Source organism: Cajanus cajan, chromosome 2 (assembly GCF_000230855.2).
Source record: "Cajanus cajan strain Asha chromosome 2, NIPB_CcT2T_4, whole genome shotgun sequence".
Taxonomy (NCBI): Eukaryota; Viridiplantae; Streptophyta; class Magnoliopsida; order Fabales; family Fabaceae; genus Cajanus; species Cajanus cajan.
Window position 1 is genome coordinate 15,713,495 of NC_138518.1, and position 17,716 is coordinate 15,731,210.

Below are 17,716 nucleotides of genomic sequence, written 5' to 3' on the forward strand. Positions count from 1 at the left end.
TCCTACAATTATTTTTATCTCACCTTTTTACAAAAACATTTTCATAGGATTGGTAATTCAATTTTTTCGAATTAGAAAGAAATTATGTATAAAGTTCATAATATTCCTAGTTAAAATAAAAATATACATATATAATTTGGATGTCTTTTCAATGTATCTATGTCACTCTTTCCTTCTCTTTCTCCTTCTATTTCTCTTTCTCTCCCTCCCCTCCCCTCTCACATCTCTATTTCTCTCTCTTTCTCTTTCTTATATCTCATAATTTCCTGATCTTATCAATTTTAATAATATTATCAAAATTTGTTTTTTTTCTATAGTTTAATAGTATTTGTTAACGCTTTTAAATGTTTATTTGAATGAAGTGAACTAATATATTTTTATTCTTCATAATTATAAGGTAACATTTTCTTTATTTATTTCTTTTGTTGAATTATGTATTTAAATAATTTTAATAAGTTTTCAACTTTTTAAAATAACTTAATGTCACATTTGTAATGAGATTTAAGTAAATAAATATATCTAGTGAAATTATTTTAATAAAATATATTTTTGTAAAAAACATTTATATACTCAAGAATATATTATTATAATTAAACATAAAAATCTTTAATTATTGAAAATCTTATATAAATATTTTTAAAAACCTTTATGAGTAACCAAACATATTTTATTTATTCTCAGAAATCATGATTTGTAGGATTTAAATTTTAGGAATCATAATAACTTGGATATGAAAAAAAAAATTCCCTATCAAATCCTCTCTTATAGTAATCATTTTAAAAATCATACCTAAGATGATTCAATTTCCTCCATTCAAATTTGCATTATATTTTATATAACCATTATCTGAAAAGGTTTGTTTTAGTATTCCCTTCACCAATGTGTATCTTGTTAACCAAAAATTGTGTATGAAAAATATCATATCATAATACCATGTATAGAAATTATGATTTTCTAGGCTTCATATAACTTCGTTACAAAAATATATACAATGCCGACTATAGACATCAGTGCTCCACAGCCTACATTTCATGTGAAGCTTTTAAATGCATCCTTGGAGACACCTTGGGAGTTAGGGAATCATATCACATGCACATTACACAATGACATTGAAATCCCAATTGGAATATTTGACTCTGCTCATCAACAGTTCTCCATCGCATTCCCCAAACTATAAGGAACTTCTTCCCTGCAATGCAAGATATGTAAATACTTGAGATGAATGAATTATTCCATGTCATAAAATTGAAAAGAGAAGATTATATTGACACCTTGAGGTTTCATGAAATTGCACAAACATCCTCTACTTTTTACCCGCTATGATAACCCCTTTAATTGTTTGCCCCTTAATCATTACATTGACATCCTTTAATTATTTTGAAAAACATTCTGTGATCTGTATAAGGAAGGTTGCATACTGTAAATGTTAAAGAAATAGCAAGTGTCAGTGTAATTTCACAAAACTTCAAGGATGTCAGCGTAATTTACTCAGCTGAAAAAGAAATGTGAACTGCTGATATTACCTACAAGTACAGCACAGCCCCAGCATGGAAAAACCAATAGTTGTGTGATGCATTCTGCAAAAATAGTAACCCTTAGGAGGGTTGATGCATTAGCCAGATTTCTGGATTACATCATTAGCAACTCAAACTTCCCTAACATCAGATGATTTAGAAAACATCATCCGGTACATAGGGGCACCACGCTCTACAACATGTTTTTCCCAATCTGACCTAACTCCAAATGGGTTTTCTTCAAGCCACTTACTTTGGCCATGCTCCAAATCAAGCTTACCCTTGCCATATCTCAAAAACTGTTCTTTCATTCTTATTGCCACGGCTTCTACGTCGGATTGCAGAAAGATCTGGTCAATGTCAATAGTCTAAGTAAGCCTCAATAGTAACAAACTCAAACTATTCAAAGAATGCAAGTGAAGTTACTGCTCAGCATAACAAAGTGTCACTAAACAGGAAAAGGGACAATAAGCATAATACTGAAAAGCAGCTATATTCTTGTACTGTATGGTCCATTGCTTCCACTTAGATGTGGGAAACAATATACATTTTTGTGTCACTAAACAAGCAATTTTCTTGTACTGATTGAGGAAATACTATAGAAATTCCTTCAAAGTCTAATTACCTTCCCATTAGGTGCTAGGAGATTCACCACTGCTTCAATTAAAGATCTCTGCAGCATCCTCCATCTATGCTCAGGTTTATTGAAATCAGGGTTTGGACACTGCAGGAAAAGTAAAGCCAAATAGAGATTAAGGCTTAGAAATTGATGTTGAAAGGAAGAGAATTATAGAAAAAACTGATTACTCATTTGCATTAAATTCAGAACTCATTTACCATAGGAATAAGTTTGCAAGTTGAAAGCCCTACAATTTTTTTTTCCTCCCAATAAAATTTAGTTGTTATAGTGACAGCAAATTTCCTCAGAGGTTAACCAATCATATAGGAAGGTCGTGACATCAAATAGTGAACAATAGTCTATTCTACGAGAAAATGTTAACAGGAAAAAGCCCCACAAATAATTGTTTGTATAAATTGGTTTTAGCAGCATTATTACTAGAAGTAGAATGATCAGCAGATACAAGTGCGAGTTCGCTCCCTTTGGCCAGATCTCTCTCACCAAACAATGGATTAAAGTTAAGTGTTGTAGTTATTTCACTCATTTACTAGTTAGTGTCTTAGTGATCATCATAACTCTAGAAAACAGAAGTCTCTTCTGTCTAATAATATACAGAGAATGATTAAAGCTTCCATGAATGCCAATCATGCCAGAAACTTCTTGTGATGGTCGTGAGAAATATGTTAGTAGCTAACGATGATACATTAATTGGTGCAATGATGGCAGTGACATCAACAGAGGTGTATACATGGCAGCATCAACAACATAAAAAAGACCCACAACGGTCAAAATGTAATTTCGATATATCAAAATATAAAAATTCAATATTGACCTGTATTGAGACGAGAACTAACTCTCCTGGGTAAGTAGACACAATAGAATGGAATGTTGATGTTGCATTAGTAGCAACAAAGTATCTAAAATGAATAGAACAGAAAACCAAAGCTTAGAAAGTTAAACAAGAATAAAATTACAACTAAGGAACTTGAAAATTAGTGATATGATTGTAATTGAATGTGTTTATATGTAGTCCAAAATGTTCTTGTGCCATTCCTTGATGTTCAACCAAGATAAAATCCCAATTTATTGAATCCAATCAAAAACAAAAAAAGATGCTGCATCTATTTGTACTATGAAGGCGACAAAATTACCCGTTCTCTATGCCAAATTGATGAATAGAATCCAGACAGCGCAAAACAAGCTGAAAAAAATATATATGTTAACAGGTAAAAAGAAAATAATAAATAAAAAGCCTAGTATGGAAATAAATGTCAGGGTAGAAGGAAGAGGATATAACAAGTTCAGAACCTTTTCATTGATCTCCAAACCAAGAAAGTTTAAATCTTGCCTCCTTCTAGCCATTTCAAGAAGAAAAAGTCCATTGCCTGTAACAGCAATGCAAGCACACATGTCAAGAAAAAACAAGTAACATTAGTTTTATATTGATTCAGCTCTTTCTGAGTCCCTTGCTCCATCTTTTATTACAGAATTTCAGAATCTAATACGACAATTTTATGGTTAAAAGAAAATGTATGTAATGACCATATGTTCACATCAACTTTTAATATATACATATACATATACATACACACACACACACACATATATATATATATATATATATATATATATTGACAGAAACTGTTAATATATTTTTTAGTGCTCGAGAACTACATACATGTTAATAGTTACAAAATTTTATTAGATACACACATAGTGAACATTAACTTTTTTTAAAAAAGAAATTACCACTTCCTATATCAACAACCAGAGATTGAGCTGGGTCAGAATAAATGCTGTTCCAGTTGATTTCAAAAGGGTATCCCTGCAAAATGTAACTACCATAAGCAGTAATATATCATTGATGTAGAATGTTTTTGCACTTTAAGTTGCTTAATAAAGCAAGATCAGATTCATCATCATGATTAAACGAAATACTAGATTCAACAGTTTACCACCAAAAAAGAATAAAAAAAAAAAAGAGAAGCAAATATCATAATAATGCTTATAGTTTAGTTTACTTTATTAACTCTCTCATTTAAGTCACTGTATGTGCTCTATGAACTATAATGTCCAAATGAAACAAGACATCACCTCTTCCAAGTGAAAAAGTGCTAGGAACACACTCTATTCTATTGGTTAAAATTTTATTGAAAACTACAAAATCACAAGAGATAAATTAAATAAGACGTGGGACCAATAATTATGTGATTTCCAATAAATTCTAATCAATTGGAAATAGTGAGTTAGAGAGTATGTTACTAATTTCTCTAATATATATATATACAGCTTGCACAAGTACTTGATTTTATTTTATTTTAGAAAATTGAGAGTCAGCTTAATTTCCCTAGATCTGGGTATTACTTTAATTGTTACACTACTTTCATGCAAAAATACCAATATTGACCTCATATTCCTAAATGTTAATTACATTCTTCAACAAGAATGACTATATATACTCTTTCAACATACCATGGAAAGGATTGTGTTTTTACTGATTCATTTATCACTTAATATGCATTTAAAAATATTTTGTGCACCCAATTGCTTCCAAATTGGGAATCTGTTCCTTAAACAACAAAAATATATTTACTTTTATGGAACATCATTTGTATATTTTGGTTTTCTCCAACTCAGCATCTAAAATAATGGACTAGATGACCATGTTATTTTATTAGAAAAAACTCACATCAGATAGAGAATATAATCTCAGAAACTGAATCATCTCCAGAATGGAAAAATCCATACAATTCGAACATAAGAAGCACATAATATAGTTTTGAAAAATAAAATGTTTTGAGAATATTAGGACGTACCCTGTCGACAGCCATAACACCAGGGAGTTTTCTTCCTTTGAGAAATTCCCATACAACTGAAGCATTCTCAACTATATTTATAAAGGACAATGAACTTTTTTCCTGTCTCACCAGTTTACTTGCCATAGTCCCAACAACTGTTATTTCACAGTTGTTTTGGCTTAGTTGATCAAGAATTCTTGCTATTTTAGATGCCCCATTGGTGTATTTACTTGAATCAACAAATTTCACTGGACCAATCCAAATTAGTTTCTGTAATGGATTCAAAGAAAAAATGTTACTTGGAGCTGCCTTGTTACATTTCAAAATGGATGGATAGTCCATTTTCTTAATATGAAAACACCATTATCCATTACCAATGTATTACATTGGTAATACATTGCATGAGATTATTAGACGCACAAATTTGAACTAAAATTAGCAGGTAAGATGCAGGCATTTAATGCCCATCTTAAAAGGATTCCCTAGAACACAAATGATAAATCAATCCAATGTTGATAGTTATCTGAAAATACTTTAATACATATTTAGAAAATATACCAACTGTAGTTTAAGCTTGATATCTAGGTATAATAAATTGCTAATGTACCTTACAATTTGTAAGCATGGAACCAATTTCATCCAATGATAGAGGTCCGAGGTCAACAGGCACCCAACCTGGATCAAAATCAAATTTGGAATAATTTTATTTACCGAACAAAAATAATATCTGATAGAATATCTAAGTAGCATAACCCCTGGTAGAAAAGCTCACCATCCAAAATTCCATGAGAAGGGAATACTTGCAATTGCTTTGGATCACATTTTTTCCTGCACCAAAAATCTTTTGGATACAGAATCTGCACATTTCTATCTCGAGCAAGTCTCACTATATCTAGAGCATCATTAAATGCATTATGGTCCACTAAATTACAAGGAACAGATACTCCTAATGCATGCATTACTTGAAATGACATCATTCCCACAAAGACAAACCCTTGACATCTGGAAGCTAAAAACTGAAAGGAAGCTGCTTTATCATAGAGATTACCCCCTCCAATCTGGGTTGCAAGAGAAACAAACAGTGAACATCAATAGAAATACTTGAGGCTTTCTTGAATGGATAAGTTATTAATTATGAGTTTGTTTGGATACAAATTACAAGCGCTTTGAGAACTTTTCTACTAACAATAAAGAACTTTTTCTAATAGAGAAGCTCTCAAAGAACTTCTAAGCATGTATTCAAAAAGGCTCTATAACTAATGCTATAGCAGCAGAAGAGACATACAATTGCTACATATGGCTTCCTGCTGGCTTCTGCAAGATTCTTCAGTAGACAAAGCCTCTCCTCAAAGTGAAAACCAGCTAAACTGGCATAACAGAAACGGGTAACACCAACAGTTGATGCTAGAACTTTATGAGCATTAGAGAAGGAGTCATTGACAAAGATATCAACTCCTGACGATAATACTCTGGCAAACTCCAAACAATTAGAAACTTCCTCTTTGATATTAGAAAGATTCTCAAGAAGATGGATATTCTCTTTATCAATGCCATTCATCTTTGGTAGCTTGTTGAAAGAAATGCCATGCACCGGAACAACTTGTGTTTGAAGAACTTCTGATAAAAAATCTATAGCATCGAGATTATCACTCATCCAATATGGAAGCTTCCTTACATAAAATAAGTCATTTTATAATTCCATTGCCCACATTGATCATGGTTTTTATTTAAATAAATTTCTTCTGTCTTTTCTCTCCTTAACTAGAATGGCTATAAATAGTTCATATGATGACATAATAGCAAAACTTCACCATGGCAACTGACAACTAAAACAAGGATTGAACAAAAAGCCTTTAAGAATGTACCTGTGACTGGCTTTATGTGCAATTCTGGAGTATTCTTAATCCAATCACTGACCAATATGACCTTTGCTCCAGCTTCATGTAAATATTTAATCGTATACACTGCATTAGAAACTGATTGATTCTTCTCATCACACTCTTTCTTGAGCAATATGTTAGAATCAAATCTGACCATGACAACTTTTCCAAAAAGCTCTTCCCTAGGAAATTCTCTAAGAGTTCGTATATGAGGAATACCATTCAACTGTCTTCCATTACTAATGTAAATCTAACAGTAAAACCATAAAATTTAGAGCCAAAACAAAATATACAACCAAATAAAACAACCAAGCTTAGCCTACAATGAACAATCTTTGCATTACATATATTGTAACTGGCTATGCTATATGGTTTTATGTCGGTGATTTTTTATTTTCAGAGTTTAGAAAAAAAATTTACAAAACTTGTTCCACAGAATGGAAGAAGTTGAGTTCCAAACAATCAAAGGATATTTAGTTCCACATTAATGCCAATAACCACTAAGCAGGATTTTAAGGAATATAAAATCAATCTTGGGCATGTGCCTAACAACTTGCACTTTTAGATTATTTGGTCTTCGTGGTATCAAAACCTTTTTGATCAAGTGATCAGGAATTAGGAATTCATTCCTTGTAACCCTTGCTCTTCATAATTAATGTGAATTTCAACACAAGGTGTGATAGGCTGTGCTTTGTCCATGCTTCTTGTCCAAACTCGAAAGGTCTTTCACATAAGGGGTCATTTTAGATATAAATATAACGGCTTAAACTTTGAGGAATTTTTAGTGCATGACATAGTATCAAAGCGGTTATGTCCTAGGGTCAGGATAGCCACCCTTGTCCTTCATAATTGAATATAATTTTAATGCAACTTATGACAAGCATGTGTTTATGTGTAGAAGACTTGGTAAGAGGGAGAAAAAATACATCTGAAGACAAAAAGAAACCTAAAGTTGGTCTGAAACACAGTAAATCTGTTCGATTTATTTCATATCATCCATAGAACTCCAATAACCATCATTAGAGCACCAAAGAAAAGACATATTATTGCCCATTAGCTAGTGCCTCCATAACTTATTCATTTACTTTCTGACTTTCAACCTCTCTCCCTCTTTCCCCTCCTACATAGTTATCACTTATCAGAGCAAAGAATATACTACCATTCCTCTACACGTATATTTATTGTATTAAATTCCAGAAAACATAATCAAGTACAGTCACTTATTATAAGAAACTAAATCTTAGAATGGTGAAATATCACAAGATAGTGGCACAAAAGGCACATAGCAAGTATATTACCTCATGGTTAAACGAGTTTGCAACATGATTTGCTAACTCCCCATTGCCTGTCAACAATAACATCAAATAAAACACAGTAACATAATACAGAAAAGAGAGAACAAATCTAAGATTAAAAAGAAAAAAAGCTTCCTCAAGTAAAAAAACCTTGCAAAGCCAGTGGGGCGCCATTATACTTCTTAAATTTGACAAATTTTCCAGTATAAGAACATGTTTTTCGTTTAAACAACTTGGGGCAGTCTCTGAAACACAATTTGTTTAAGAAGACAGTTCCATGGAAAAAAATTACAAGGTGGCCCATCAATTTCCCAAGATTGAACCTGCAAGTTGTAGGAGCAAACAACCAACGAAAATTGAGTAAAAGATGGCAAAATATACATTAACTCTCACAAGCATTTAGATAAAGAATCAACACAGACACACTCACATAACAATTGAATTGAAAATAAAAAATGAATACAACAGCATTTGGTCACATTGAACTTATAAAACAAAAATAGAACTGTTTCACATATGAGGAAATTAGAGTGTGGTAGAGAGGTAAGAAAAAAATTGATAAGTTAACAAACCAAATGAAAATTTTATTGTGGGTTGAAGACAAAATTCAATCTTTCAAACGTTGTTATTTGTTTCTCTAGTTACTATCAACATTGAACAACAGAAAGAAGCAACAAACGGAAGTGTGTTGGAGGAGAAAATCACCTTAGAACTGCTCTGTCTCTGTCTCGTTTCCACGGTCCCCGAGACAACAGAGTAATTCAGTGAGATGATAAAACGACACAATACCATGTTGTCGTTTTGGTTTTAATCAAGTAGGTTTAATTTCACGTGGATATACTTGGACCTTTGTTATTACATTTAGTCGATTACCTTTATAATTTTTAATAAATAATAAAAAAGTATTAAGAAGAAAAAATTATTATATGATTTGAGATTGTTATGACATTAGTTATTATATTCAAATTTACGAAGAGTGTGCTTAAGCAAATTCAAATTTAAATCTCTACATTTTTCTTTTGAAATTCCAATTCAACCCTAAGTAAAAAAAATCTACATTTTAACGATTTTTCTAATAGAAAGGGGAAAGCCCACTCAAGCATGCGAAGAAAGCTCTAAGAACTTCCCTATATTCTAGAAAGGTTTGTAGGAAGGGGCTTCTTCTAATATTCCAACAATCCAAAAAGTTGGACTTCAAAGCTTATATATGTATATGCAGGTTTGAACCTTAAACAATAAGGGATGATTGGGAGAAGAAATTTTATTTCCCATATCTAAGAATCATAATTTTCATAAATGAATAAATTTGTTTGATTGATGATAAATATTTTTAAAAATATTTTAAATAATATATAAATTAAAAAAAATTACTACATTAATTAGTCAAATTAAAATAACATAATATTTTTATCATAATAAAATATTTTTTATAAATAAAAAATGTTAGATCCTCACTTATTCTAATAGGAACAATCTAGTGATAAATTTTTATAAAAAGTATTTCAGAAAAATTATGTTTCTTGGGAATGCTATTTTTTATATGATAAATCAAACATAGGAAATCAACATTCCCAAGTTCAGATTTTTAAGAAAATAAAAATCTTTCTCATACTACACGCTATTTAAAAGGTTAGTGTGCAAAGGTGAAGCTTCTAACCCGTATCTTTAATCTTAAGTAAAGTGAAGTCAAATCAATGAAGTGAACATTCATCTACCATGGTAGCTAAATTCAAATTAAATTTTTTTACATTTTTTACATTATTATTTGTTAATTCAATTGATTTTCAAATGATATAAACTAATTTGTAATTCAAATAGGAAGTCTTTTCTTATAAGTTCAATATTTAAGATATTTTTTTTAGTTCTTTCCTAAAAATACTAAAAAGTTATGCAATAAATAGACATTAGTCAATCATGACATAGGCAAACATAATAATAAAAAAATCAAATGGGAAAAATCAATTTTTATATATAAGTGTGACCGCCTCTACCCTTCTAACTAATACTTATAACAAAAGAATTTTTTAAAAAGAATACATAAGTTAATGCAATAAAATTTTTTGACAATACTTTAGGTATCCAATGAAAAGAATTTCCAATTCACCTCCAAGGATAGAAGACCTGTAACGCAATGAAAAGAATTTCCAATTCACCTCCAAGGATAGAAAACCTGTAACGCCATGAAAATACCGAGCTATTTGGTAGATATACTCTATATATATATATATGTATGTATGCATGTATGTATATGTTGTTTATATGGATTTGGATTGGATTATGGAGATGTAGATTTGAAATGTACTTACCTCTGTGCATGTTGTATGTTGATGTGGTTTTGATTAGTTGTTTAAGCATAGTAGTGATTTTGTAGTATGAGATGAGAGGTTGATGTTTTGAGAGGTTTATATAGGCATGTGTGTGCATGAATTTGGTGAATGATGCATTGTACACCATTATATTGAATTTGTACTAAGAGGGAAAAAGACTGATCACCTTCCTTCTCATCTTGGTTAAGTGAAGTATTATGGCATGCAACTCATTATTCCAAGCATATGTATCTGAAAGTGATGTTTGTTTGTGTGTTGATACATGTTTCATTTCATATGGTGGTGAGTTGTGAGTATTGCATGGAAAAGAATAGGATGGATAGGAGATTGAAGGATAGGAACATAAGATAAATATGGTCTTTATGAGTGAATTTGAGGTTGTTTTAGAGCTTAGGGAGTTGAAATACTTCAAGGAATAGGATATTTGAGGTGAATAGGTGCTAAGGGTGAAATTTGAAAATTTTGGAAAATGGCTATATATAGGGACTTAGGACCGGAGGATTTCATATGTCAGACAGGGACAATTATAGAGAGAGAAAGTGGAGAGAGGGGCTCTGGTCCGGAGGGAAGTTGAGGACACATTTGGGAAGCTTATCAAGCCAGGATCAATCTTTACAACTAGAGTATTAAGAGATTTAGTCTCTAGAAGCTTGAAAAGTGAGATTGAAATTTGAATTGGGATTTGAGGGTTTTGTTCAAATCTTGCATTTCTGAAGTTTCTGAGGTAAGGGTAGTACTTATAAGACTTAATCTAGTATGTATGAAGTTGAAATATCACATTGATTCCATGTTTTACGCATGATTGAGGCTGGATTGAGCTAGAGAGGGTTTGGTTAGGGTTCTTCATGATTTCCTACGATTTTCATGGATTAATGGTTAATACTTGTTTTTATCACTTAATATGTTGTTTTTGGATGGTGTTTATACTCTATAATAGTTCAGAATTGTATAAATTTGGTTTGGGATTCATTTGGGATGGATTTTGGCGGTGAAAATCAGAGTTTTTGGACTTCCGACGCGCTATCTCATGCATGCGCGCTAAGCGCACGCGACGACGCGCTGAGTGCACTAAAAAACATAACTTTCTGTCAGGATGCGTGCTGAGCGCACGAGACAACGCGTTGAGCGCATTGAAGAACAGAGCTTTCTATCTAGAGCGCGCTGAGCACATTTAGCCATGGGCTAAGCACATTTCGAAATGGGCTGAGCGCACGGGTCTACGCGCTGAGCGGGCTATTTCTAGTGGCTCTCTGTCTCAAGCACGCTGAGCACACAAGTTTACGCGCTGAGCGCATATAGTCATGGGCTGAGCGCACGTGGTGACGCGCTGAGCGGGAAAAGCCTGATAGGCTCCCAGTTTTAGTTGCGCTAGGCGCAAATACTACTGTGCTGGGTGCGTGGTTTCTTTGAGGAAATCCTTTTAAAATTGGGTTTTTATGAAACTTTTAAATGTTGAATCATATAATCTTTGATGTTATATATTTGGTATGGAATGTGGCATGGTTTTGGAAAAGATTGCATGTAATTATGGAATATGCTATGTGTGTTTGGTTTGGAAAGCTAATAGGACTTAGAAGAGTAAGGTTATGGTATGGATTGGGAGATCTCTTGGTGAGATCAGGACATAATCTTTGGGAAAATATGGAATTTGGGAGTCCCATTGTGAGGATTCCAATATGAAACTTTTCCAAAGATTATATAATAAACCACTTCAGATGTTAGGTGGATTCTGAAGTACTCCTCTAAGTATTCTATTTTCTACCGGTATGGGGGCAAGGCCGAGTCATACCAATGGATGAAGTGGCAGCGATCACTAGGGTTATATGACGACATAACCCAACTGTATATTTTTCATGAGAGGTTAGGTGTGTGACATGGGCAGATGACATGTTCACGAATTCAACACTTGGTTTGGATGTGTTGAGGTCAACATTTGGTTTGGATGTGTTGGCTACCTCATGGGATTATACAGTGGTGTGACTTTGGTTTGGATGTGGAATATGTATGCATTTGGTATGGATTGTATACATTGGTTATGGATTCTTTATTATCATAGAATATGTATGCATTGGCATGGATGTGTATACATTGGACTTTGGATTGGTTTATATTTGGCATGGAAATGACTTGTTATAATGTTGTCATTCCCTTGGTATGGATACATACTGTTGATGAATATCTAGTTTAATGATATTTCATTTTATTGTACTATGGTTGATTTTATACGTGCTAACCCTTATATTTCCATGATGTGGACTGTGATGATCTCACTATGTGGGGGAACAGATCAGGTGTGAGGCTTTGGGATGGCAAGGAGTCTTTTGGTAGCTGCTTTGAGAAGTGGCTAGATTTAGAGCTTGACCAGCACCTAGGGTTTCCCTTTTGATGTTTTCATGATGTTGTACATTCATTATCTTTTTGGATGACTGTATAACCCTACTGATGATGACCCTTTTATAAAATTATTTTATATGATGAAAACAATTTACACGTCATTTTATATTTACACTCTAATGTAGTTGGCCTTTGCTCTATTTTCTTTATTATATATTATTTTTATTTTAATTGTCATATTGGTTGTTGATGTGACGTCCTAAGGCGGGTCGTTACAAGAGCCACATTTGTTTATAAGTCAAAAAAATTTATAAAAGGGAATAATATTGCAAAAACCAACACAATGAAGTCAAGTGGCTATATAAGAGCCATTAAAGGTTTTACACAAGGCTAACAAAAGTTTCTAAACAAATAAACCAATTAAAAGATAAGATATCAAAGAGTATATTTCAAACGTAGCCAAAACACCATGACTCTTTACTGCCATCATCATTTTGATGATTCTCACTTGCAAAACATACATAAAAGCACAACAAAACAATAAGGGAGTAAAAAATATCTCACTTTAACTACCATTGTGAGATATAACTATATTACCACACACATCTATAACATAGGCACACACACACATATAGACAACAAATCAATTGATGTTAATAATAGTTATAACTTAAAGGAATAATCTAAGAAACACAAACATGTTTAAAATGTTCATGATTCATACAAATGCAATGAACGCAAACTTAATCAAACTATATGCATGTGATGTTAGTAAAACACTTTATCATGGTCCAAAGGTTAACATAGAATAGTCCAGGAGAACATGTCGGTGTCAATCCATCAAAACACTTTATAATAAGGGGAGATACACCAAGGTGTTTTGAAATAGTAATGTCAACCAACTTAAACTCCATACACATAAACAAATGGAACTAAGGCTACCAAACTCAATTGTCCACAAGGTCAAGAATCCCCAAGTTCACACAAGGGGGACTTTTTATTGTAGTGTATTCCCCAACATATCCTTGACATAAAACATTTTTATGCATATGATACATGTCTCACAAGACCTAATGCACAACTCACATCATATTATTATGACAAGTACATGTAACAACTCGGTAGGTCTCTACACTTATAGCTGAGTAATTGAGCAGAAAACAAAAAGTATAATATAACCTAAATTTATCATGCAAGCAATCCCTAGATATTCATGTAACAATATATATGTAAGAAAATAAAAAACTAAAAACATAAAATGCCTCAGTAGGATTATAAACAAATCTTGTACACAAATATGCATATATCTTATTGCAAAACATAAATGTCTTAGGTTGTTGGTCAAGCAACAACTATACATATGTTGCTTCAAAACAACACCACCCAAAACACAACTATCTCCAACATGGTGCCACAACTTGTTTGCCCTTTGACCTAATTCTATCCTACTCCCAAAATAATATGATCATCGTAGTCTAATTACAAGGAAAAACAAGGGTAAGTTTGTAATCAAGAAAATAACAGTATAAAATCAATAAAATAATTATACAACAACTTCATCAACGCAACACAATAATAACCCAAGGACTAGTTTAACAACACAGATTAACATATCAACACAGGTTAATAACTTAACAACTTTTTAACTTACAATATAATTATACAACTCAACATCTTAGTAACTTAGCCTATGAACAACACAACTTATCAACACAACATATAAACAACACACCAACATAGCAACATTACAAAATTATATTTCATCATGCATTTTAACTAAGAGATCTCTTATAACATACATGAGCAGTCTAAGTGGCTTGACCATACCGAACCAACTTAACAACACAATCTTCTTGGCTTGCTAAATCAACAACAGATTTAGATATCAATCCACAATACAACATGATTTCTCAGATTTTGCCACTTAAACTAGAAAAGTCCAACACCTTTATTAGGAATAGTATAATTAGGTGTAGGTTTACCACGACATTAATATGCATCAAATAAGCCTATATGAAATTAATCCACTGACTACCCTCCAAATGCTGTGCACAATTCTAGTAATTAGTTAAGGATTTAACCCTCAACTTCATACCTTACTCAAATTTCTCACTTCAAAACCAATATGGCTCGATCTGACCCCAATATGATATCAACTAGGGACTTGGAAGAAAGTCAACACTCTACTTCATGAGACAACAATATTAAAAAAGGGTTTTTCAACAATTGGGCTCATAGAGCACCATGACACATATCCATGTAATGGGATATTCCAACTTTTAAAATAACACATTTCCTCTAGTCCTAAGTTCACAACATAGTTCAACATCATGCATCTTATCAACATAACAACATGCCTCATGCATTCACAACTCAACATCTTACAACTTCATACATCAAGCTACTATCAACTTTAAAACAACATAAATCCTCATCATTCATCACCATATACTAATATACTATGAGTTGAATTTCATCACCAGTTGTCTTCATGTAATCACCAATCATAACAAAATATAACTTGGAAGATTACTAGTTTTCAAGTGAAATCGATGCTTCAAGCCATGAAGAAAGTGCTCTAAGCAAGCAAAATTCAATCTAAGTGCTCACAACTCGCTTTGAGCGACCTTAGATGGAGAGAACCCATGGGAAGAGTGATTTGCTCACTTAAGCGAGTATGTTCTTACTTTAAGTGACATAATTTCACTCAAATCAACCCACGAGCGCTCCAAGCGATCCAAGTTAGAGGGTACCTCTGAAATTGTCATACCAGCTCAATTAGGCAAGTGAGTTCTCGCTCAAAGCAAGCACACCTAAAACATACATGATTCAAGAACAAGCTCAACAAATCAAGAAAACAACTTAACAACTTAAAATCCTCTCATCCAATACAACAATTCATGCAAGCAACTTAGAATCCACCATCTATTAGCATCATATAATTCATAAATTGAAATAAATTTGACATGCAATAACAATGCAATTTAGGATCATCAATTATTCCTTTCTTCACCAAGAAACCTCAAGAATAAGAACATGAAGGTTCTACCATTTAATTTCAACTTAATTTCTTTCCAAAGCTTGAATCAACAAAGTAAAGTCAACATATACAACATAAAAAGATCAAACTATAAGTTTTCCATACCTTTATTTGCTCAAAAAGAAGAAAAGGGAAGGATGAACGACGTAAAATGAAGTTTCCTAGAGAATTTGTCGTATGACAATCTCAACCTTTGATTCGTAGCTTCCTAGCTTTGAATCTCTAATTGAACACCATAACTTTGCTAACAGGAAGGATTGAGGCACTTCTACGAAGTCATAAGAAAAAAATGACACTTTTGGCTTTAGAGTTCATTTCTCTAAAACCTATCTCTAGTTTTTTGAAGAAATAAACTTATGAAATTCGTCTTAAGAAAACCTTATATACCTTTCCCTAAATTGGTCAACTTTGACCTCAACACAAAAAAAATCCCAAACAACTAAACTCATACCAATTCCTCAGTCCTTAGGGTTTTACAATATTAAAGCAACACATCAACATAAATCATTTAATCACAAGGTTCATAGTTCATCACATCATGGCTAGGCACACATGCCCAGACTTTCAACTTGGTTAAGCCCCTATCTTATACTTCACATTGTGTGACCATCACATGGCCAAACACATACAAACACATCATGTCACCATCACATATAGCTTCATTAAAAGGTCAAAATAGTTAAGATACCTTACATTATACATTTAACTCATTACTTAAATGGCATCACCTCTTTATCAATGTCACAAATCATAATCCTAAGATAACACCACCAATATACCTCAATAGAGTCGTTATAAAATCATTCACTAATACTACAATTATAACTCTTTAATTTAATCACCATCACACCATTGTTAATGATAAGGATCATATCCCTAAGCTAACCACTATCAATGATCTTATTATCACCATTATAACTTGTCTCATCACTAATCAATACTTTGAGCATAATTAGTAGAAGATCAACAACAAACTAAGAAATTTTAAAAATTTCCTAATTACTCTCAAAACATTATTAATATATATCACACAATATTCCCTTATGTATATCTACTATCCAATCACTTTCAATTACTACCTCCATATATATACACTACAAATTAACATGAATAAACATTTCAATCCCTTACTTAACTACTTATGCACCATTAATAGTATCAAGGGTTATATCCTTAAGCTAACTACCACTAAATCACCTCAAATCCACTATGAAACTTTTCTCACTGTCAATGGGGTGGCGCTCAATGTGACTATGCTCACTCCCAAAGAAAAAAAATAAAAGGGAGCCTTTAAAGCTCCCACACCAGATGCCTAAGTCACAAAGAATAATCTATGCTATTTGTTGCTCTTATGCCCATTGCTTCCTAAGTGGCACGTGGCATGACATCAGCTTTGTTTAACCTGTAGCAAGGTGCTAGAATCACACAATAAAACCTAAACCACAAATCCTACAAACCAATCAAAAAAACTTGCGAGTAATTCCTAAAACACTTGTCTATGCCACCAATTTCTCAAATCAAGCATCAATTTCACAAACACTATTAATTAACACCGATCCATAATCTAGTATATAATTTGGGGTTTCCTACTGGAACTAATGGTTTCTCAAAGATTCACAATTATATCAATTCATTAACAATACACGACATATATAACACAATTATCAATCATAGAGTGCTAAAGAATCACATGGATGACAATCACATGGATGACAATCACTAAAAAGTAAAAGTAAAAGTTAGGGGTTTCAAAGGTTCCCCCAAAAAACATTAAACACAAACAATAGGATTAAAGGTCAATTCCACTACCCAACAAATATCACACACCCTAAAGAGAGAATACTCACCCCCTTACCTTAATAGACACTTGATGATGAATGGGGATCTTTGAGATGTACTCTTATAGCCT

The 17,716-nt window shown here is 32.6% G+C and overlaps 1 protein-coding gene across 1 annotated transcript; it reads right to left on the reverse strand.

Moving 5' to 3' along the window:
- Positions 1–872: 872 nt before the first annotated feature.
- LOC109813257 (phosphoglycerate kinase, cytosolic) lies at positions 873–17,716 on the reverse strand. The gene is made up of 15 exons (XM_083067969.1): positions 17,663–17,716; positions 8,257–8,429; positions 8,110–8,156; positions 6,797–7,061; positions 6,217–6,560; positions 5,704–5,989; positions 5,539–5,606; positions 4,950–5,201; positions 3,883–3,958; positions 3,442–3,518; positions 3,285–3,334; positions 2,966–3,050; positions 2,140–2,238; positions 1,524–1,864; positions 873–1,189 (listed from the first exon to the last, which is right to left on the reverse strand). The coding sequence occupies exons 2-14, from the start codon at positions 8,408–8,410 to the stop codon at positions 1,646–1,648; spliced, it is 2,022 nt and encodes a 673-aa protein (XP_082924095.1). The 5' UTR covers positions 8,411–8,429; positions 17,663–17,716; the 3' UTR covers positions 873–1,189; positions 1,524–1,645.